Raw genomic sequence first — 24,403 nt, 5'->3', positions numbered from 1 at the left:
CTTCCTGATTTCTCTGGGTAGCATCCGATGACTAAAGCGAAGATCCTTCGATGAGTTGTGAATATAACCAGTTTCGCTGTAGTGCATGTATACCATAAATAAGATAATTTTGATTTTAATAAATTGAAATCGAGTTTTGGTACTGTTTTCGGAACTAAAATCAAAAATCCACTGATATTATTCCTTTCAATTGGAAATTATTCGTTCAAAAAGTGACCGGAAGTGATCTTCTCAGGAAAGTATTCTTTAATAAAGATTGATGCTTTCTACAGTTAATACACACATTCCCATAACATACTCTTCAATCACAAGAAGTGTCTGTCTTAGATTAGCTCATGCAGCTGAATAAATTTGGTTTTAGGCACACTTTGTATGTTATTAATACTGTAAAAAATAAACAACTAAAACTTATTGATAGGGAGCTTGGTCCACTGCCATCCACGGTTTGACAGTCAGGAACCAATAGTGGGAACCAATTTTGACCACAATGTCATAAAATGTGGAGTATCGAAAAAGATTTTTGTGGTAAAAGGAAAAGGAAAGCGGCGCAATGTGCGTGTATGTTGCAGATGCGCCTAAAACTCAAGAATAACAACTTAGAGTTGACCACATTGTTTCTGTAGAAACAATATGGACATGAGCTGCGTGTGTATGGACGCATCCAAGATGGGTGTTTCGTGATCTGTGATTAAAAAACCAATGCGTGTGGAGATTTGTTAGCGGCAGCTTGGGGGAAGTGTAACAGGACGAGGATTTTTAGACTCTGTTAACACTTTCAATGGACCATGAATTAGACATTTCGGTCCAGATTTAAAATAGCAAGTAGGTGTTTGGAAATACGAAGGTTCTCTTCCCCCCCCCCCCCCCGCCTCTACCGATATAATTCATACTGTTCCTTCTAGAAGAAACATTATGCCAATTTTTTTAACACTAACGGCATCATTCTGCAATTTTTTGCTTCCTTTCCATACGCAACTCCCATCTCACTTCCCCCACACTAGGTGACTAGTCCCAATACAGATAACTTGTATTATGTCTACAAGTGTGTTCACTCTCTGATCTGTACGCTGGTGCGGATTGTAGAACTCGGGTCCTTCCACAGAGCGGATACCCTGTTCCCTTAACCTGAGATCAGCTAACTGGAGTCACAGTTGATGATGCCTTAGAAAGTTTTCCATCTCCGATGGGATTAGAACCCGGACCTTTCTAAACGTACCGTGTCATAGTCAGCAATGCTCACTTATTGGTATGATTATTTCTGCGCATCATTGGACTTCTCTGACCATTAAGGACAACATTTATTTATTGTTTTTTACTTTCTAAATTCACATACGTTGGAGTAAATTTTGATATAAAAGGAAAGAAAGTGATCTACATACAGCGCTTACTTTGTGACTTGACTCCACATTCAAAATGCGAGTTGTTTTTGAATTTAAGAATAATTCAACTGGCAAAGATATATACCAGTAGATATATAGCAACGTAATTGTTTGCAGATGCACTTTGCTGGTTATATTAAACTTTTCATGCAGCACCTGCGTCACCATTGGTAGGCCATCTCACAATTACGACTGGTTGGCATTTAGCCAAATGACCTTTCCCGGACTTCAGTCTGTCTTTTTTCCCCTTATCAACTGTAGTGCAGTTTGGCTTCCACGGAAGAATAAGTAAAGCAAAGTTAATGAAGTCGCTTGAGTAAAATTACATTATCCCCTTAGGCGAAAAGAGAACCTACTCGTATAAAACGCTCTTAATTTGAGCTAACTGTTTTCCTATTTCTGTTTGCTCAGAACTTATTCAATTCTAAGAATTGGAATGTGAAGTCGGGTGTGTGTAATCAATTCAAATATTATCAACAGAAGCCGAAATTAAAAATTCATTCCACACCTCGGCTAAATTCAGTACTTATTTATAATTTCTCAAATAAATTTCGCGCACATTGCACTGTGACTATGAACAGAAAATGCTGTTTAATGCAACCCTCCCCTCACAAAAAAGTCCGTTATTGTCTGGCCAAACAACTTTGCCATTCAAGAAGTTGAGGCTGCTTTGAATTTTAGTCAGCTAAGGCCATGAGGCGTAAATATTTCATGTCTGTAAATTGCATTTATTTTATGATCGGTTTTCCGAATGAAAAACGCGTTTCCTGGAGGAAAAGTCATGCAACTGATATCGACTAACTCGGCTACTCTGTTAAAATAAAATATAAATAATACACTCGTGAGCCAATACATTTATAATCACCTACCTAATAGCGTGTTAGGCCGCCTTTCGGCATGATAACTCCTTGCACCCAGCGTGGCATCGACTCTACGAAACCGCGGGAGGTGTCCTCAGGCATGCTGGATCAGGTGGAGAGAAGAACCTCCCGGAGCGAGGCACTGGCGTGGACTGGCGAATACTGCGTTCCATCATATCCCACAAAATGTTTGACGGGATTGATGTCGGGGGAATTTGGCGATCAGGGGAGCACACAAAATGATGAATCTGGCCCACCTTCTGGTAACACTAGGTGGGTCAGAGTCTCTCTTGAGACAGTACGTGTTTTACTGGGACGGGCCCACCTTCCCGTGCTGTGGACGAGTACCCAGAATCATCTGTCCAGGTGACTGATCCTTCTGGGTAGTAGCCAAGAGGCCAGAACAGAACAACAGAATACAAACACAGAATACACAAACATACACCAACACATTTCTGGCCCTTTGCAGTTGATTCTGTTCTTCACAGCGATACGAGGCGAAGCTGAACTGACGTTCTAGGCGCCGGCTCTTACATATACACACATGTCCACAGAAATGATTGCACATGATCCTTGAGCCATTCCTGCATAATGCGGGTCTTGTGATACGGACCATTGTCTTGTTGAAAGAGCCCAGTGGCATCTGGATACATGGTCACTACGTAGAGCAAAACTTGGCCAGAAACAATTCCGATGTAGGTAGGTATGTATGTATTTGTGTATTGTATTGTATTGTATTGCATTGTATATTCGTGTCACTAGGTGGCTCCTAGACTTATGTCTATCTCCACCTGTGTACTCTATTGGCAAAAGAAACTTAGTATGTATTTATGTAGTGCGGTACCTGGAACTTTAGTTCATCTCTGCCTTGTTTCACTGTTAACATACAGGACTCTGTAGAAATGGCCAGATATGAACTGGCCGTTTGACTATCCGGAATCGGCAAGCCTCCGGAAAAATACGTCCATCACCACCACAGGAAGGTAGACCAGGGACTGCCAACCAGCAGCGGCGACAGGAGAGAGGGACACCAAGAGCCGAACAAAGTTCGAGCCAAAGAGACTTGTCAAGTGCCGATGTAGGTTCTCGCGGTGAGAGTATGTGCATTGGAAGATGAGGGGAACTCAGTGATGGCGAAGAAAACATGCCCAAACCATGATACCAACACCGCCGATTTTTTTTTTCATCCAGCTAACGCAGTCTGGTCGAAGCTGTTCACCTACTCGCTGTCGAATACGCACCCGTTCATCTGATGAATCAAGGTTCCAACAAGCTGGAACCTTGATTCATCAGACCAGACGACTCTTTTCCAGTCGTTCAATGTCCAGAAACAGTGCTCCTATGCACATTGTAGGCGGAGATATTGATGAAAATTGGTCAACGTTGGGCGCAGGAACAGGTCGCCCATTCGTAAGAGTGTCCACTGGATGGTGTACTCAGTAACGCGTTTCTTTACGTTCTGGTTGTAGTCTGCCATTAATTGAGGTATCGTGAGCCGTACGTTGTCCCAGCAGACAGGCACGTGCCAACTGCCGTTCACCTCGATTGTAGTCAGTGGTGGGTTCCTGCCCTGGCACACTGATTGGTTGTGTGTCCCTCTTCGGACCATTCCCGCTACATCTTCACTACGGCGGTCTTCGAACAGTCGACAATGACTACAGTTGCTGAGATGCTAACCTCCTGACTCCTAGCGTCGCAAATCATTTGCCGTTTAAACTCCGTCAGATCCTTCCCTTTACCTGTTGCATTGGCTTCCTACTGACAAACCGATAGGCATTACCATGACGTCACTATATATGCTGCGCCTGTCGGTGACGTCACTCTAATTTGCTTTAGGATGCTTCCACTCAGAAGGCAGGGATGTAATGTTTTAATTCATGAGTGCAAAGTACTTATTGGGACGGGATTCGAATCCAGACATTTTCCATACGATATCGAAGGATAACATTTATAACCAATCTGGCAGCCGCGCAAAAAATACAAGTGGTGCAAGAGTAGCTCAGGAAAATGGACATTCGGCCTATCGTTTCGAACAAAGTGGCGTTTTCATTTTCTTTCTCTTTACTGAGATATCGGAAATTTCCACAAGGTGTTTTTACGAAAAACTAATTCGAGTAACTGATGGACTCTGAATGAAATTAAATGATAAAGAAATCCGTTTGTACCGCTAAAAAGACAATTAAATTGGCGAGGAAAATATATTGGAAATAGCTATCCGACGTGATGATATTGACGGGGTATTTGGTTGGTTAATCGAAAAAATCAGTTAAAGCGGGAATCATAAAAAAAGGTACGCTTACATACCTTAAATTTTATTTTCACTTCAAACAATATACATGCGCATTCATTTACTGTTTTTAATGTTTAGAATGAAATGTGATGTTTTGCAGCATAGTCCCTCCACATTTTGATAAACATAAGATCATTGACTGTTCAATCAGGCGGTTGTTCATTGTCATGTAAAGAGTATCTAGGGCGTTTTTGGCAGCTGCAAGAGAAAGTTTTGGTCCAGGATTTCATTCAGCTTCATATTTAGTTGATCCATCTGTTTTAGTCACGGTATGTATGATATCTGCATCGTCCAAAACTTTATTTTCCAACAAGTAGGTGACGATTTCCTGGAAAACATTATTGAATCCATTGTATGTATTTTTGCTGTAAATCTTCGGACCTTCGATTTGCCTGAAATCAGTTAATTAACTCTGCTCTTTATTGACCTTCTAGTTGTTCAAGACTTTCGATTGCGTTGGCAGTAGGTTCATGATTTAGTAAATGTTGAACTTGGAATTTCGTTTAGTGCTAGATTGTAAGCACATCTTTGATGTTAGATGACTTTTATCGATTCTTTTAGACAGATATTCATGTCTTATTTTTTTCCAAAATGGACCTCAAAAATTTTTGCCTATTCGTCTCTTTAGATATTCTAGAACCCCTTGGTCCAGTAGGTTGGAAAAACTCATACATTCAGTGGTAAAGATCACGTTTTACAACTGTTACATTCAGTGGTAAAACATGATCTTTATGTCCTCTTAAATTCCTCACGATCGGGATGTGGAGGAACATTATCCAGAAATAGAATAGCATTTTCAAGTAAGTTTATTTACTTCAAGTTTTCTTTATAGATGGTAAAAATTCATAAAAAACATTTTGAGTAATGCAGCCCATCCATACTGATTTTTGTGATGGTAGTAAACTGGTGAAGATGAATTAATAGCTCTAGAATTTGTTGATTTACCAACAGGCAGCTACTATGATTCTCTCTTTAGATTTTTTTTTTTTATCCTGATGCAGCACGCTTCGGTTGTTTTGAAATCGTTTTTGAAGGTAGCATCTTATAATTTAGACTTGTTTAATTTCCATTAAGTTTTCTTCCCCTTCCTGTTGATAAATGACCTTAAATCTCTTAAATTTTTGACCAGGATCAGGAAGGTTGTGGAAGACCAAGGTCTTTTCTTTGATGTTGCTTTTATAGGTCCGTTGATTGAATTTTCATGCACTATAATTACAATAACAAATAGTTTTACTGATGCAAATACAGTTTAGAACAAACGTATAACTGACCTCTCCGGAAGCATACGGCTCAACAGGCGATCGTAGACATGAGTCGGTACGTTTTAAAGAGGGAAGGTTGCATTGGAGAAAGCAACATAAGCCCATGGCACCTGAATGCACTTTTGCTGTTCAGCAGGTTAAAGATTACTTACTTTCTTAAACAAATTGGGATAAATTCAATTAAAGAAGACCAAGTTTGTTAACAGCAATGCTTCGTTTAAAGGAATTGCAGAAGAAAATTACTGTGAGGTAGTATCTGATGAAACGAAATGGTCGCAAGGCATTCTAATTTTGCCTCTTTTGTTTTAAGTATAAGTTGTGTCTTTTGCTAATAGTAATAGCAATGAATTGTAGAATATACATTGAGTAGGCTCACCTACCTTGTGAACCACCTTTTGCCTGTAATATAGCCCGTACACGTCTTGGTAGCACTACCACAGGACACCTGCAACACACGGTGTTGCAGGCTTCCTGTGGCAATGCAACCCCTGCCATGTATAATGTGTCCAGTAATGCCCACGCATTATCAGGTGGATGGTCGTAGCATCGAATGTTCTTTTCCAGTATGTCCTAAATATGCTCAATTGGGTTGAGATCGACACAGTTGGGCGGCCATGGAAGGACGGAGAATTCATTGTCTTGTTCTTGAAATTAGTTAGTACCCTGATGGGCCTTGTGGCACGGCATGTTGTCTCGTTGATAGACGTCGGAGTTGTCTGACACACTGTCATCATGAAGGATGTACTTGATCGGCGAAGATAGAAAGGTAAAGTGTCGTATTAGGACCACCCGAGAACCAACTCATCTGCCATTGTGTAATATATCCATAAATTGCGTGCTCTCTGGTCGATTTGCTTATTTTGCTGGACGAAAAACCGGAGTTTCTGGAGGAAAGGAGGCAAACCTTGTTATCTTCACCGAGCTACGGAGTGAAAAAAAGCCCATTAATGTTCCACGCGTCATTGACGGCATTCGGACCCAAGCCTTTTCCATTTGTTGTAGAGAATACGGAAAATTATTATCGCCGTTGATTAAAGGTGATTAGATTACCAAAGGTATGCCAAGAAAACAGTCCTCAAACCTTAACACCACCGCCTCTAGTCTGCTGAACAGCAAAAGTGCATTCAGGTGCCATGGGCTTATGTTACGTTCTCCAAATGCGGATCTGTCCCTCAGCATGATAGAGTTAGAAACGGGATTCATCAGGCCAGGTGACAAATTTCGTCATGTTGGTGGTCTAGTATTGGTGCTGGCAGACTCCTGCAAGGCGCAGCTTCTTATTTCGCAGTGAACATGGGTATCCTTACGGCATGTCGACTGCCATAGCCTATATGAGCTAATATCCGGTCATAGTCCATGTTGATATTGGGCTTGCTCTTCCTACGTTAAGCTGGATGGTTAGTTGGGCCACTGGGCTGCGTCATTGCTGTGTTACGAGAAGAGGCATATGACTCCCACCGGGGGTCGACCATGCGTGGTTGTCCCACGTGAGAACGTTTGGCTGGTTGTTTGACCGCTGTTGAAAGAGAAACTGTGTACTCGTGACTCCACAGAACGGGACCACTTAAGCATGTTGATTGTCGATATACTGGCACCTGCCCGTTTTATCCCCACAGTCATTCCACGTTCGAAGTCGGAAATGTCTGGACGCCGACCCCTTCTTCCTTGCAGATATTTAAAAACTGATCGCCACGTGTGCGAATGATAGTCTTAAATCAGCCGTTCCCGAGTATTCACCAATGTCACAGACCAGTCCATTCCTATACAGGGGAGGTGGTGGGGGTGTTGCAAATGTAGAGCAAACTCGGTGTAAATATACCATAATTATATTATATTTCGATGGCTAATAGTAATTTCAATTATTTGAATGTTACTTTCTAGAATTGATTACTTTTTAACATTACTTTATCATTACTGTTAGCCACGGTATTATGCATTAATGAAATTGCTAATCGGGTTCTTTAATAATGTAAATAAAAGTAGGTATAATCTGTAGTTTCACAACTGGTGGATCATTGTCAAGTGTTTGAAAGTTTAGACGATATAGTTGAAATGATTGTACGTTTTTAGGCATGTTAGCATATATGTGGAAAGCGCCTGTTGTCTTCACCATGTTTGTCCTCCATGTAATCATTCAATTCCTGTGGATGTATTTTAATGAAAGTTTAGATTTGGCTCCTTTAGAAGGATTTGCCAGGCCATCGCAATTGTCATTAAATCCAGACCTATAGAAATCAGGCAATTAATATTTCTTTGTTCTTCTACCAGCCCGCTCGCATGTAATACTCAACTTCAGTGGATGGATTTTCATGAAAATTTAAATTTCCTACTTTTAGACGATTTGTCGACCCATGAAAAATGTCATTAAAATCAGACGAGTAGAGATTTGGCAGTTAATTCTTTTTCAGTCTGTCAACCTCTGCATGTACTAACTCGACTGTGAGTAGCTCAATTTTCATTTAATTTTATATTTGTCTCATTTAGAATGATTGATCCTGCCTTCCAAATTAATGAAAATCGGATCATTAGAAATCCAGAAATTATTACTATTTGTTTTATTTTTATTTATTTATATTTTTTAATGAAAACCCAAAGCAAATGTGTTCCATGGTAGGCGGATCTGTGATTTGTACAAATTAAGCAACTGTCTGGAAAAAAGTGACGCAGAGAGCGAAAGAGAACCCAGTTTTTTAGATGTTTCTCATGTGCTTATGCTAAGAAAGAGAGATTAGAAGTCAGGGTAATCCCTAGTAGAGATATGTTAAGTTGTCTAGAAATCTGAGTGTCATCAAAGATAAGCATAGCAGCAGAAGAAGAAGAAGAAGAATCTTTTTTGAGAGATAGCTAGGACAGAGTTTTAGAAGAATTGAAATCAACCAAGTTATCTTTGCCCAATTAGAGAATTAGCTCGAGGTTCGCATTTAATGAATTAGTCGTGGATATTCGAGAACTTGAAACTGTTTGTGCAAGATAAGATTTCTCAAACTGGAGGTGGAACGCGATGTGCTATCATCAGCAAAACTGTAGAGAGGATTTCTGGTCAATGAAAGAAAAAATATTGGGGAATACCAGCATTAGTGGAGAAGTTAGAAGACAGAGAGCCGTCTACCATCACTGCTGATGAGGGTAGACGGCTGGATACCCAATTAGAAAAATCAGTTGGAAAACCATAAGATGGAAGTTTATTTAGAATACCCTTATGCCAAACACAAACAAAAGCCTTTAAAATGTCAAGAGCAACTGTTTGAGTTTCATCAAACTTTTCCGTTGAATTTTTCCGCAGATAATGTAAGCCAGTATATCACCAGTAGATCGATATCGAAGGAAACAGTGAAGAAAATTGCTGGAGAGGCAATAGGAAAATCTCGAAAGATGAAACAAAATGATTGGCTAAATATGGAAGTTAAGGAATAAATAAAGGTGAAAAAGGAAGCATACCAAAGATGGCTGAGCTCAAAAAGTGAAGTTCATAGAAAAATATATAAATAAAAAAAATAAGGAAGTAAAAGCGGAAGTCAAGGCAAAGAACGAGTCCTGGGATCAACAGAAAACCTGAGGCGAACAGCAAACTACAATATACAAGATCTGCAGAGGCGTGGAGAGTATTGAAGAGTTTTTAAGGAAACCTCAAAAGCAAAATGCTAGACTGGAAATGATTAGATCTGGAGGAATGGGTCAATTATTATGAATAGCTATTGAATGAAGGAAGACAGGAATTTAGAGAAACTGAAACAGTCAGTTGTCATGAAAAAATTATTGAACTTCCAAATTAAGGTAATGGAAATAAAAATGGCAAAAAATGGAAAAGCTCCAGGCCCAGGTGGAATTAACATGGAGCTGCTTAAATATGGAGGTCGAAAAGTTATAAATCTACTAACTCGATTGGTGAACAAATTATGTGATGGCGAAGATGGCAATCGGATACATTACATCAATTTTCAAAATAGGTGACAGAAGAAGATGCTCCAACTATAGAGGAATCTGTGTTATGAGTTCTATTGCTAAACTATTTGGAAAAGTTATAAAATTAAAACTGGAACAAGAGATTATTTCTGAGGAAGAGCGTGGTTTTTTGACTGGACGCTCATGTATAGACCATTTATTCACTAAACAAATTCTGGAAAAATGTCAGGCTACAAACCAAGATGTAGGTATGCTGTTCATAGACTTAGAGAAAGCGTATGATAATGTGCCAAACAATCTTCTGTGGAAGTCTATGGAAAAATGTCAATAAGCCAGCCATTGAAATAATTAGAAGAATTTACAAGAACAATACATGCTGTTTAAAAATTGGTTCAAAAATATCCAAGTTTTGGAAGTTTAAGACTTCCAAAGGACTACTTCAAGGATGCTGTTTGTCACCTACTTTGTTTAGGCTGTACTTGGAAGTTGTTCTAAGACCATCGTCACAGAAGTGCAGTTCAATGGATGTTCCCCTTGGTCAAAATAAGTACCTTTACAATCTACTGTTTGCAGACGATCAAGTTGTGGTAGCACAGGACGATAATGACGCAAACTACATGGGCAAAAAGTTACTAGAAGAATATACACCGATGAGCCAAAACATGACCAGCGAGTCGTTATGCAAATCGAAGCAACTGCAGGTGAACTACGGCGTGTGCGCTGGTCGGGACACTGTATAAAAAACACCTGATACTGAGCTCCGTTAATTAGTGTTACTCTTGTTCTTCAGATGGGCAGCGGACTTAAGGGAGTTTGACAAAGTCAAATTGTAATGGCCAGACCACTGGGTCAGAGCATATCCGGCACTGCTGGAGGGATGCTCACGGTCAGCCGTGGTTAGTACTTACCACGGCTGAAAGTGGTCCGAGGTGAATAATCCTACGAACATCCGGCAATGTGTTGGACAACCACGGCTCATCGATGCTCGAGGTAAGCGAAGGCGCTCTCGGATGGGACGTGGCAACAGAAGGGCGACTGTGGCGCAACTCGCCGGTAATTGGAATGCTGGTGACGGGAGTAATGTGTCACAACGCACAGTACATCGAACCCTGCTGAAAATGGGGCTGCGTAGCTGCATGACCTTCCGAGTGCCCATGCTAATCACGGTTCACCGGCGACAGCGCCTACAATGGGCACGCGAGCATCGAAACTGGACCTTGAGTGTTTGGGAGAAGGTCGTCCGGTCCGATGAATCATGTTTCTTGTTGCACCATGTGGACGGCCGGGTACGTGTGCGTCGTTTACCTGGGGAAATGATGGTGTCTGGATGCACCATGGGACGAAAACAAGCCGGTGGTGGCGGTGTCATGCTTTTGGCGATGTTCTGCTGGGATATCCTGGGTCCAGTTATTCATGTGCTGGGCACTTTGACGTCTACCACCTACCTAAACATCATTGCTGACCATGTACACCCTTTCATGGCAACGGTCTTCCCCTCTGGTGGTGCCGTCTTTCAGCAGGATAATGCGCCATGCCACACCGCCCGGATTGTTCGAGACTAGTTCGCGGAACATGAGGAAGACTTCCAGGTATTGCCATGGCCTCTAAATTCCTCAAACATCAATTCCATCGAGCATCTGTGGTTTGTGTTGGAACAGCAACTCCGATCTGCGGCATCTCAACCACGGACCTTACGGAGTTAAAGGATCTGCTGGCTCCCTGTTGGTACCAGATACCAGAAGCCACATTTAGAAATCTTGTAGCGTCCATGCCTCGCCGAGTACGAGCTGTTTTGGCTGCACGTGGAGGACCAACATCATATTAGGTAGGTGGTCATAATGTTTTGAGTCATCGGTGTAAAACATGGGGACTGACAGTTAATTTTAATAAGACAGAGTACATGAATCGAGGTGAGGAAGTTCTGGATTTAGATGGAATACAGGTGAAAACTGTACAGCAATTTAATACATAAATACCTGGGTGCAATTATTCAGGCTGACGGATCATCTGCGCAGGAAATTAAAAGAAGACTGGGTGAAGGTAGAAAGATCATAGGAATGCTTAATTCTGTGCTATGGAATAAAAATATTATTAACAAAACTAAACATCAAATATATAATTCAATGCTACAAAGTGTTTTATTATATGGATGTGATTTGGACCTTAACTGAAAGATAAAAAAAATAAACTGGCCTTTGAGATGAATTTTTGGCAAAGATTGGCAAGAAAGTCTAGGACAGAAAAAGTTAGAAATGACGTGATAAGGAATATAATGAATGTCCAAAAAGCCATCATTAATAAAATAGAGGAGAAAAGATTATAGCGGTTTGGCCATGTGAAAAGAATGGAGGACAACAGATTGCCCAGAGGAGCTATGTAATGGATGCCATGGAAAAGAAAAAAGAGAGGAAGACCAAGAAGGACGTGGATAGGTGTCAGAGCAGCCATGAATATAAGAGGACTGCTGGACGGAGATTGGGAAGACAGAAGAAAATGTAATAAAATAATAAGGGAATGACTTTTCGATGTTAGGTTGAGGAGAACCGTTGTAATAACGAAATAAATCCTAAGAAGGATCGTACTGATGAATCCTACTGGCGATGACTGGTCAGATGGAAAGTTTCTAGATAGTTTAGAAGTTAGCGGTTAATGGATATTTCCAATTACCTTAGAAAGAGAAGAAGTAAGTTCAATGGGACGATAATTGGATGGGAAGGATTTGTCACCCTTTTTAGGAACTGGCTGGATATGAGCAAATTTCCAAGCAGAAAGGAGAAAACACCTTTTGAAGGTGACACAGAACAGGAGTAAGTTCAGCAGAACAGGTCGAGACCCAGTATCTGGAGCATTCTTAGCATCGAGATTGTTCGAAATCCTTCTGACATCCTTTTGACGGGAGACCACAGGAGGCATTGAATGGAGTGTACTCGGAATGGTAGGAGGTGGTTTACCAAGATCATCGACACACGAGTTGGTACTTAAACAAATATATAAGTGATTTTGGTTTTTATGTCGCAAAACGTCGAAGGTTATAATGTACCAATATAAAAGAGTAATAAATATTATACAGTTGTAATTAAACTGAACGGTTAAGTAAAACTATGGAATTTTATTAAGTATTCTGCAAAGTACATCTTAGTAATTAATTTATATGGAAAAGAAAAAATCAATTTAAATTAATTAATTTTTTTTCTTGTAAAAAGAAAAAAAAATCGAACACTGCATTACATTTTATGTGCGTCCGATTTTTTTCAGAGATGCCTAATTTAGGTATCTTTAATAAATCATAATTTCATATCACAATCAGTGTTTGATTGCTTTAGTGATTGAAGGTGTCAGTGCAGAACAATGATGACATGTAGTTCAACGAGTAATATGGAATTACTTTTTCAATCGTTCCCATCTAACACTCAAAAGAACTTGAATATATTTCGAATTGACTCGTTCTATCAGGAAAGTTGGAAATACAAAAATCAAAACCTGTGTTATGAAATGCGTGCCTCACTAAAAATTATTCGTTTTATACATTCATGAGTGAAAAAAAAAAAAAAATTATGACTATCCTATCTCCATGAGTGGACGCATCCCACAGCACAATGGCGAAAGGGAAGGACATGGAGTTTGAAAGGGAAATGATTTGCGACGCTAAGAAGGTAGAAGCCAGCATCTTAGCAACTATAAGCATTGTCAGCTGTTCGAGGGTCGGGTAGTGAAAGTGTGGCGAGAATAGTTCCGGAGAGGGACGTTTCCGAGGGGTAGATGTCCCCTAAAAGAATGTAAATTCTTCTAATAGTGCTACCTTGTAAATGACTCGAGCAGTAAATTCCACTAATACCGCAGAGGTAGCCGTGATGTCCCCTGAAGTTGTGGACTTAAAATACATGAAAAGAAATGCATACAACGAACGTCATAAAATCTTCTCTACCTAAGGATTTGACAAGCGTTCACAATGTCCTATAAGAAATAGAAATAAAAACAAATCAAAACGAAGATTTTTTTATAGTTAACGACGTGAACTGAGCATGGTAACTTTTTAGAGCAAAAATAATTTAAATACTTTGTGCAAAGCCAAAATGTATATATGAATGGGACATTCAATTACTGCGCAACTTTTTTTACTGTCTTTACAGTGCACTGCTTCTTCAACGTCCATTAAATTCTACTTGTGTTTTTTTTGCTGCGCGATAAAAAAATAACTTATATAAACTGATTTAAAAATTGTACATCAAAAATAGTTAATGGTTACGTTACTGCTTTGGAATGATGTTTTTCCTCTAATTGAAAATTTCAAAAACCATGTGGTCTTATCCGCTGGATAACATCAAATGGTTCTGAAATTTTAAATTAGGGAGAATTTACAACAGCAGGACATAGTCTCAGTTTAAGGATTAGGGGAATGTACTACCAGGAGTACTTATCGTTACAAGGTTAGGGGAGTTTACAATCGCCCTTTCCGAACACACCATCCAGCAGCGCTCTTGCGGATGGGCCTATGGATTTGCCGATCTGTTAATGAGCTCATGTTGACCAAGTGTCATCGAAAGCTCTGCCTGAAGTGGGCATGGCAGCATCGTTCCTGGATACTAAAAGACTGTTAAAAGAGTTTCCTAGTCTGATGAATTAAGGTTCCAGCTCCGTAATGCCGATGGACAGGTGCGTATTCGACGTCAGCAATTGCAATCAGACTGCACGGTTGAACAAAAACAGGTCGGCGGAAGTGGTAATATAGTTTGGGGATGTTTTCATGGATCCCCTCATCCTCATTGAACACATACTTTCACCACGTGATCCTACCTCATCATTATTTAGGACCAAGTTTTACCCTACATGTGACCGTGTATCCAGATGGCACTGGACTCATTCATCAAGACAATGCCCCGTGTCACAAGGCCTGCATTGTGCAGGAATGCTTCAAGGATCATGTTCAAGCATTTCGTGCTTCCGTGGCTGCCAAATTCCCTCGAATCAATCCCATCGAACATTTGTGGGATGCGGTGGAACGCAGTATTCGCCAGCCCACGCCATCCCGTGCTCTGTTACTAAACGTTTTGAACTGTTTATGTAAAAGAATAAGAATTTGGAAATTTGTAAAAGTATTAGGAAATTATAATATACCGGATTTTTTTTTCTCTCCCTCTTCTGTTTTAGGCATCTTTAATAAATCATAATTTCAGATCATAATTCCGTTTTATTTAATACTCATTCAGAGTTTATTAAGAAACCAGATATTGTTTCTAAAGGATCAGCTTTTTAAAAAGCTAAGTGCTGCCCAGCTAGTCCACAAAGCTGAAGGACATGCCTAAAGCAGTTTTAGGTTTTATATATTTATGAAATAAACTGGGTAAACTTCAGCTACCCTTATATTTATTACATAACTAGTATTAGTGGCATGTGATGCAAGAAAGCGAGTGTATGAGCTTATGCAACATCAGCCTAAAAAAAAAAAAAAATCACACCATTCCCTCCAAATCCTGTCCAGTTCCTCCTTAAATTTATTTAACCTATCAACTTCCACAACGACAGATGGAAGTTTGTTCCAGCAATTAACCACCCGCTGGCTAAAGGAAAATTTCCGCACATCTATTCTATATCTGTCTTTTCTTAATTTGAATTTATGCCCCCTTAGGTTCGTAATCTGAACAAGTGGAAGATCCCGTCAGAATTCAGCGTGCTCAACCCATTCAAGGCCTTATACACCTCAATCAGATCACCACGTAGGTGCCTAGTCTCCAGCCACTGCAATTTGCAGAACTTAAGCCTCTCTTGGTAAGAGGATCCCTTCATTCCCCTCACCAATCTTGTTGCCCTTCTCTGTACACGCTCAAGTAAATCTACATCCTTCTTAAAATGAGGCCTCCAGACCGTTGAATTTATGCCCCCTTAGGTTCGTAATCTGAACAAGTGGAAGATCCCGTCAGAATTCAACGTGCTCAACCCATTCAAGGCCTTATACACCTCAATCAGATCACCACGTAGGTGCCTAGTCTCCAGCCACTGCAATTTGCAGAACTTAAGCCTCTCTTGGTAAGAGGATCCCTTCATTCCCCTCACCAATCTTGTTGCCCTTCTCTGTACACGCTCAAGTAAATCTACATCCTTCTTAAAATGAGGCCTCCAGACCTGTACGCGTACTCAAGGCGTGGCCTGACCATTGCCTTATACAGAGGGACAATCACCACCTTTTCCTTTCTAGCAAAATTCTTATATATCATTGACAAAACCCCATGACCTGCCCAGGCAGCCTGTCTGCATTGCTCAGAAAACTTAATATCTGACTGCACAATTACTCCAAGGTTTTTTTCATTTTCTACCACCTTAAGTGTAGTACCCCACAGTTGGTACGTTTCTCTGGGGTTACTTCTACCCATATGCAGTACTTTGCATTTGTCAAGGTTAAACTTCAGTTGCCACTTCTTAGCCCATCTGCCCAAATTATCTAGATCCTGTTGCAGTAGCACACTGCCATTACTGTCATTAACAACCCTGCCAACCTTTGTATCATCTGCAAACTTCGACACTAAGCCTGATATACCTTCATCAATATCATTGATAAATATACAAAAGAACAGTGGACCGAACACCGAACCCTGTGGGACTCCACTAATAACATTAGTCCACGAAGAGCAGCACCCATTGATTACCACCGTCTGTCTTCTCCCACTCAACCATCCTTTTATCCATTGTAGCAATGTACCCTTAATACCATTCTGCTCCAATTTGTACAATAGTGTTCTATGCGCAACAGTGTCAAAAGCTTTCCTGAAATCGAAATATATGATATCGAAATTATTTTTTGCATCCTGTCCGTTGTGACCACATCATAATATCCTATCAAATTTGTCAGACAAGACTTTCCCTTAACAAACCCATGCTGTGTCTGAATTATTGCTGCAGTCTTGTCTAGATGATCCTGCAATGCATCTTTAACCAGTGACTCCATTATTTTACCGGGAACAGAAGTTAAACTAACTGGTCTGTAATTACTCGTGTCACCCTTCGATCCCCTCTTTGTGAATTGGGGATACATTTGCGCATCTCCAGTCCGTGGGATTCTCCCCTGAGTCCAAGGATGCTCTCATAATTATGGCTAAGGGTTTGCTTAGTTTCTTTGCTGCCTCTTTTAATATAAGTGGATAGATCCCATCCACCACAGGTGTCTTTCTTATGTTTAACTTCAACAATTTCTCCTCCACTTTGGTCTCAGTTATTACAAAATCATTAAGCGCCCTGCTACAATTTGATAACCTTCTGCCATTTTCAAACCTTAATAACTCCTCGTGTGTGAACGTAGATGCAAAATACTCATTCAGTTTGTTTGCTATCTGAGCAGGATCATCAACAGTCAAACTATCGATATCAAGTGGACCAATCAGATTCATCCCCTTCCTTTTAGAGTTTATATAAGTAAAGAAATCCTTACTGTTTTTCTTAGCATCCTTTGCCAAATATTTCTCGTAATCTGACTTCGCCTGCCTAACCTCCTTTGTCACCTGGTTACAGACTAGCTTATATCTGCCATAGTCTTCTTCTGAGTCGCCTGATAATTTATGTGCATCCCATGCATTTTTCTTTTATGTCACGAGCCTCATTAGTTCATTTGATAACCATTTAGGCCTAAACCTTGAACAATATTTCTTAATAGGTATGAAACTTTTAGTAGCTTCTACGATTAATTCCTTGAATGCTTCTCACTTAGAATTTACCGTTGGTAACATCATCAGTTGATCCCACTGTACAGAATTTAATAACTGTCTGAGACCACTGTACTCACCTTTACGGAAGCAAAAACCCTTTCCTTTACCCCTAACGGTAGTTACCTCTTTGAGTAAATCCCACTTCAGCACACTGTGATCACTGCCACCTAGTGGTTCCTTTATCTGCAAATTCTTAATACACGAATGATCACTGCTGATAACCAGATCAAGAGTATTACCCTCTCTGGTTGCCTCTCGAACATGCTGCTGCAGAAAACAATCATCCAATAAATCCATAAAAGTCTGACTAGTGTGTGAGTGACGAACCCACAAGTTCCAGTCAATATCCGGGAAGTTAAAATTCCCAATTATAAGACATTCTGATTTACTAGCCCACTCTATTTCTCTGTACAATTGTTCATTGTACTCATTCGAATCATTAGGCCTATAACACACTCCTACTCTTATTTTTGCTTTCGCAGTGCTTATGTCACACCAAACCGACACAACAGTGCACTGTTCATCTACAACAACTGGATGCACTTCTTTTGATTTTGTTTTTCTTAATTAACAGCATGACACCTCCTCCCTTCCAATCCTGTCTATCCTTTCTGTACACATTGTACTTTCCAAATTCCAATTCTGCTGTCCTAATATCAGTGTGACACCACGTCTCTGATATCCCAACAATATTCGACTTTGATATCTTGACCAACACTTCAAATTCATCAAATTTATTTACTATACTTCTCCCATTGGTATACACGCACCTATTCCTAGTTACTCTGACACATTCCATATACCCACCTGTTTCACGATGACTGCCATCAATCCCTGAAACCTCCAGCACCCCTCGCTCCAGGTCGCTACTTATTGTAATAGAAGTTGTGCAAGAATCACCTTCACATCTGCCTGCGACTAATTTTAACCTTTTAGTCTGTGAATCCCCCCAAGCTAGCAGTTTTCCGACTCACCTAACACTGCCTCGATAGCATCAGCAAATTCTTGCACCCTTTCTATTTAAGTGTATCCCATCCCTGTAGAAGCAGTCCCTTCTGTTAACAAGTACAGACCAGGCTGAAAAAAATTCTACCCCTTGAGCCTTGCACAATCTTTCCAGGGCCGAATTGATTGACAAGGCTCTCATCATGTACTCCCTCCTATCGTGTCTGGGCAGAATTGCAGACACTTTCAAATTTAACCCTGACTCACGACTTTTGACAACAACATTGACCTGTACTTGTTAAGTAAATCTGCAGATCTCCTTCTCTTAATATCATTGGTGCCAATGTGTACAACAATATCACCTTTTGTGCCCTTAAAAGATGATATATGCTTTACAACGTCATCAACGTTTGCCCCTGGCAGACATACCCTGGTCCTGTTCCATCTATTCTTTATATCCTGACAATAGAGTCATTGCCTGAGAATAGAGTCAACAATAACTAGTTCCTTTGGGACCAGGGCATTCTGCCTTGGCGATTGCCGCTGTATTGCCTGATGCCCATGGTTGAGCTCTGGCGTTGAGTTGGGCAGCTGAGAGTTTGACTGGCCCCTCATATTAATTTCTTCGAGGGCATCTACCCTACACCTCAAGCTCTCATAGACGCCCAATAGAACGCTGAGTTGATGCCTAATTTCTAGACACTCTCTCTGCACCTGGCACACACACACACAAAGACATCCTCCTTGGCTAGATTATGTTATGTTCCAGAGTCCGGCAAACATTTCACAAGTTGCACATTTTTTTAGGCTGTGATGCGTTGGAGAATCGCCCCCCCCCTCAGTTCTCCCCCGAGTCACAGCACTCCTGCCACTTTGTGCCCGTTGCTTTGCTGCTGTAGTCTGGAACATGATATTTTAAATTAATAAGATCAATAAATTTAATTAATTAATTGTCAATACTACGCTATCTAATAGAATCCTAAATGCAGTGATGCGTATTACTCTATATAATTATACGTTAGAGCTACCTAGTTACCACAATTAAAAATTTGAATTCCCTACTACTCTATACAAAAACAATGGCTGCAAGATTCCAATGAAATAACGGTTTTACGTATATTAAGTAGTAATCTACAAAAACTCTTATCTAAATTAAGAATAACCAGCGTAACTATAACTATAAGACTACGTATAAAGTACAATATAAAATAACAATTAGGTAAATAAAAAGGCAAATATTTATCGCTTTTTCAGAGCCTGTAATTTACAGCTGTAATTTTTAAAGAGAGTCAGTGCCCTCCTAATATTGCATTTGGTGTGTTCGAATAAGAACGCGTGCTCGCCATAACTGTATTCATTAAATTAAAATACTGGTGCTCTTAAAGAGTGAACCTGTGAATAATGTGTAGTTATAATTGCCATATTTGATTTGTATTTTCATTTGATCTGTATTTGAATAAATACGTTAAAGAATTATTTACTTTTTGGATTTATATTATATAATGAAACGCATTTTGCCCTTTTCCTATTTTTAATCAACAGCCTCTGCTGTTTTAAAAATTGTGAATGAATTATCAATGTGGAACATTTTTTGAATTATCGTTACTTCCCTTTTCGAATTGTTTTCTAGGAACCTTTCAGTGATAGGAGATATATCCTCCATGCCCTTGTTTCTAAAGTGAAACATTTTGGTTTTTTGTATTTAATTACGTACAATGACTTCGTTTAGAATATATTAAACGGAGAAAAATTCACTTAATGAAAATCAATATTGTAGAATTTATTACCTGTCAACGTAATCTCCTAAGAAAAGATAATTGGCGTCTGGAGGATAACCCGTCTTATCAAAATGGCGTAGCAGATCTTTATACTGTCCATGGATATCTCCAACTATATTGACTGGTGCTTCTAGTTCCACTAACATAGGCTGATGTAAGAAAATCTCTCGGGACATTTGGCATAACTGGCGGATCTGATGTTCAGGTAGTTGGACCTGGAATAAAAGTCAAACGATGAGTACCAGATGCGTAAAACAGAAATTTTGGTACGCCACATATTCATGAAGAAGATTACAGTAGTAAAAAAATCTTGAAAAGGAAAAATTCTTGGCTTACACAAGAGGACAACAGGTCCACTTATATTCTATACATTTTTACACTACTATTGCTTCTTCCTTTTCCAATTAGATGTCATCACCGATCCATAGGTCATTGAAGATAATGTGACGTCACGCGTTAGTTTTCAGGATAGTGGTATGTTTTCTCCAATTGTCAAATTGCTCCATTTTAGTTTGTTTATTTTGTGTTTGCTGTTTCTTGCTTCTCCGGAGAAGCAATGAAACTAATCTCTCTAATTCGCTAATTTCTCCCACCGCTTCCGGATTCGCTACGCTGTTACAGTCTTAACTAATTTTAAACATAAATGATTATTGGCTAGCGTTTTAAATCTATGGGTAGGTTCGTGTTTAGTTGCAGCCATAAAAATATCACCGTACAAAGTTTCTTGGACAAAAAGACTGAAAATCGTAGTAGAGAATTAAAACGTGAAGGTTGACTCATTAATTCATTACGATTCAAGTAACACATCAGATATAGTATTTCCAAATTTTATAAAAAGTAATGGAATTGTTGGACTGAAGATTTACAACTCAACAGTGACATAAGGTGCATTGAGACATTTACAATAATACAGGTTTGCTGGGAGGTCTGTTCTTCTCCATAAGAAGTTGGCTAAAAATTGGAGATGGGAAGTAATTCTATTTTTAAAACTATTCTTTTAAGCTTCAGGTATAATTGGTAAAGGGGTATCAAAGGGTAAAATGAAAATGGAGTCACCGATTAAAGAAGTAAGGCAACTATCTAGACAGGAACTCAGTTATACGGCAGTCACACTATGTATATGATAAGGGTCGATCTTCTCTGATTGGATATTATGACGCAGTGACAAAGGAACAGGTAGCAAAAAGTAATTTTGACACCATAGATTTCAGAGAACTTTTGACCTGTTCCACATAAAGTCTGCTGCGCAAATTAGAGTAGTGCAGTATTATGGCCAAGTTACTGCTATGCATGAAGGGATTGTTGAGCGAGAGAAGGCAGAGAGTCATCAATGGGCACGGCTCTTCTTGGTCTGATATTATTAGTGGACCTTCCCAAGGTTCTATGCTCGACCCATTGTTGTTTTTTGTATTTGTTAATGATATGAATGAAGGCATATGAGACTTAATGTCTACGTTTGTAGTATTGGCAGGATGATTAATGTTAGTAATCAGAGTACAATCTATCTGATTCAGATGGATTGGGAAGCGGCAATTGGAGTTTTAACATTGACAAATGGAAGATACTGCATATCAGTACCGGTAATCCAAGGGTATCAAACCAACTTTATGGTTCAGCACAGGGGTCGTGGAGAAAGGGGGAAAATCTGGGGAGGGGTAATTGTGTAAACATGAAGTTTTCTGACCAATGTAATAGGCTGCCAGGACAGCTCGATTTTGTCAATGATATTCAGGAAATTTTGCCAGCAGGGAGAGGGAGTTGGTGATTATCCTATTATACAATGGAATAATCACCATAATTACCAAGACAATGGTCATACCACATCTTGACTCCTGCATATAGGTCTGGAAGCGTCATTTTAAGAAGGATGTTGATCTGTGGGAACGAATACAGAGAAAGACGATGAGATTAGTGAGGAGCGGGGGGGGCATAGAAGGGTGTTCTTATGAGAAAAGACTTAAATTCTGCAGATTGCCGCGTCTGGAAACTAGGCACCGTGAGGAGATCTGATTGAGGTGTTTAAGGTTTTGAATGGAGTGAGTAAGCTGAATGCTGATGAATGAAGCTGAATGTTTTGTACTGCGCAGACAACGCAAGTGAGGGGGGATATTAATTTAAATTGTGGAAGGATAGTTTGAGGATAGATATACGGAAATTTGCTTCCAGCGAGTGAGTAGTTAATTGTTGGAGTAAACGTCCATCTGCGGATGTGGGCAATTTGAATAAGTGCTTATGAAGATGTAAACCAAGGAGTGCCTACGTGCACATTGCCTATCTGCTTCTCAGCAGCAGTCTTAAAAATCAAGACGTTTCTCAGCCTGGAATATTGGGTTCTCCGTTGCCTTTTAATGAGGAACAAGTCTCAAATTGTTTGGGGGGGGGGTTCATATTCAATCGTTGGTAGTACATATTCCATATTCTTTTTCTTCCTAAAATTATGATTTTTTTCGCGCGCGTGTGTGAATCCCATAGGAAAAGTGCAGTAAATATTATAATTACATCCTCGCTCTAGGTTATATCTGAATTTTACTTGGCCAGGAACAGTCTATCGTTATCGTATTACTATTTCGTGGTAATGGGTGATAATTCCAGTGTTTAAAAATGACACCTTTTAAAGGTGTTTTAAAGAATTTTAATTCTACGCTTTGACATAAAGCATTTTAGAACGTGAACAAATATTTTTCAAGCCACTCATTTTTAGAACTGAACATTTGAAGATGCAATTCCTTTACTAAAAAGGTTATTTAAATTTGAGATTTTTAAGTTCATTAATTCTCCCAAATTTCATTTATTATATACTTTAAGGAGGAAAAAGCTGAGTTGGTCAGCGAGTCCCGTTACCGTTCAACTCAGCCACTATGTGAAAAGAAATGGCTAGAAATTTTTTTCCCGTCTAAGCGCGACTCGACCCCTTTTCCAAGGTATATCTGTTAGTTGCAAGGGAGTTTTCAGCCAACCCTGAGGGGAAGATACACTGAGTGATCACTGAATTATGACCACCCCTATGAAAACTGAATACGAGCCGTTGACCACGTGAGGTACGAGAGTGCAGAGTTAGTCGACCTACTAGCATAGACAAGGTGTCAGTGGTTCAGTAGATACCAAAATTCCGAGCGTGATGGGTAAAAGGAAGGATTTATCGGACTTTGATAAAGGACAGATTGTGGGTGCTCGACGAGGTGGTGCCTCTATTCCCAAACGGCTGAACTGGAGGAATGTTCGAGAGCCACCGTGGTTAAAGTGTACCAGGACTGGCGTCAAAATGGTCAAACAACGACCCGACGACAGAACTGCAAAGGTCAGCGAAAGGTTCATGTTAGAGGTGAGTGCCTGGACCGACGACTCGTACAGGCGAACTGGCCCAGCTCTGTTGAAGAGTCTTCTACCCAATGACGAATCCGGAACAATATCTGGCATGACCATGTGTCGCACGCTCTCACGTATGGGCTATACCAGCAGACGACCCCTACGGCATCCTCTCCTAACCAAGGTTCATCGGCGTAAAAGACTCGCCTGGTGTAAAGGCATACAAGTTGGACGTTAGAAGACTGGAAGAAGGTGTGCTGGTCAGATGAGTCCCGTTATGTACTCCACATCGTGGATGGTCATGTACGAATTTGGCATCAACAACGTAAGGCTCTTGATCCATCGTGCATGGTATCAAACGTGCAGTCCGGTGGAGGCGGTTTTATGGTGTGGGGAATGTTCCACTTGGACCCCAGGTGCATGTGGAACAACGTATCACTGGTCTCCGCTATCGTCAACTGCTTGCTGACTGTGTACACCCAGCTATGCTACACTTTTCCCCCGAATGGTGATGGTGTCTTCCAAGATGACAATGCGCCGGGCCATCGGGCACTTGTTATGCAGGAATGGTTTGAGGAACACAGTTTTAACTTCCAGCATATCGATTGGCCTCCCAACTTCGCAGATATCAATCCCATAGTGCACTTGTGTATCACTATGAAAAGGCATATCAGGCGTCTGGATACACCAATCACCTCCATACCTGCATTGCTGACCTGCATTACATAAAGCTTGGTTGGCCATATCTCCCCTCCGACATCTTGTTGAATCAATGCCACGTCGGATAGCTGTTGTACTGAGGGCAAAAGAAGGACTTACGAAGTATTAGGTAGGTGGTCGTAATTCAGTGATCACTCAGTGCATATCGTTCATCTCCAGTGTAACACTTTTATTGATTATTTTAAAAGATTTTATTCCATTATTTCAAAAATATAAAACACATTTATTATATAAGATACAAGTCATTAAACCATTAGTTAGTCAGT

General features: G+C 40.1%; 1 protein-coding gene across 1 annotated transcript in view; it reads right to left on the bottom strand.

Moving 5' to 3' along the window:
• The window catches only part of LOC150082997 (uncharacterized), a 173,366-nt gene that overhangs the window by 97,364 nt on the left and 51,599 nt on the right, over positions 1–24,403 (bottom strand). Inside the window, exon 2 of the mRNA XM_090376968.1 lies at positions 20,121–20,326. Coding sequence (XP_090233094.1) covers positions 20,121–20,326 — 206 coding nt within the window. The remainder of the gene's footprint in view (positions 1–20,120; positions 20,327–24,403) is intronic.

This window comes from Mastigoproctus giganteus, chromosome 7 (genome assembly GCF_048544385.1).
Source record: "Mastigoproctus giganteus isolate SK-2022 chromosome 7, ASM4854438v1, whole genome shotgun sequence".
Lineage (NCBI taxonomy): Eukaryota > Metazoa > Arthropoda > Arachnida > Uropygi > Thelyphonidae > Mastigoproctus > Mastigoproctus giganteus.
This window is presented reverse-complemented; position numbering and strand designations above follow the sequence as displayed.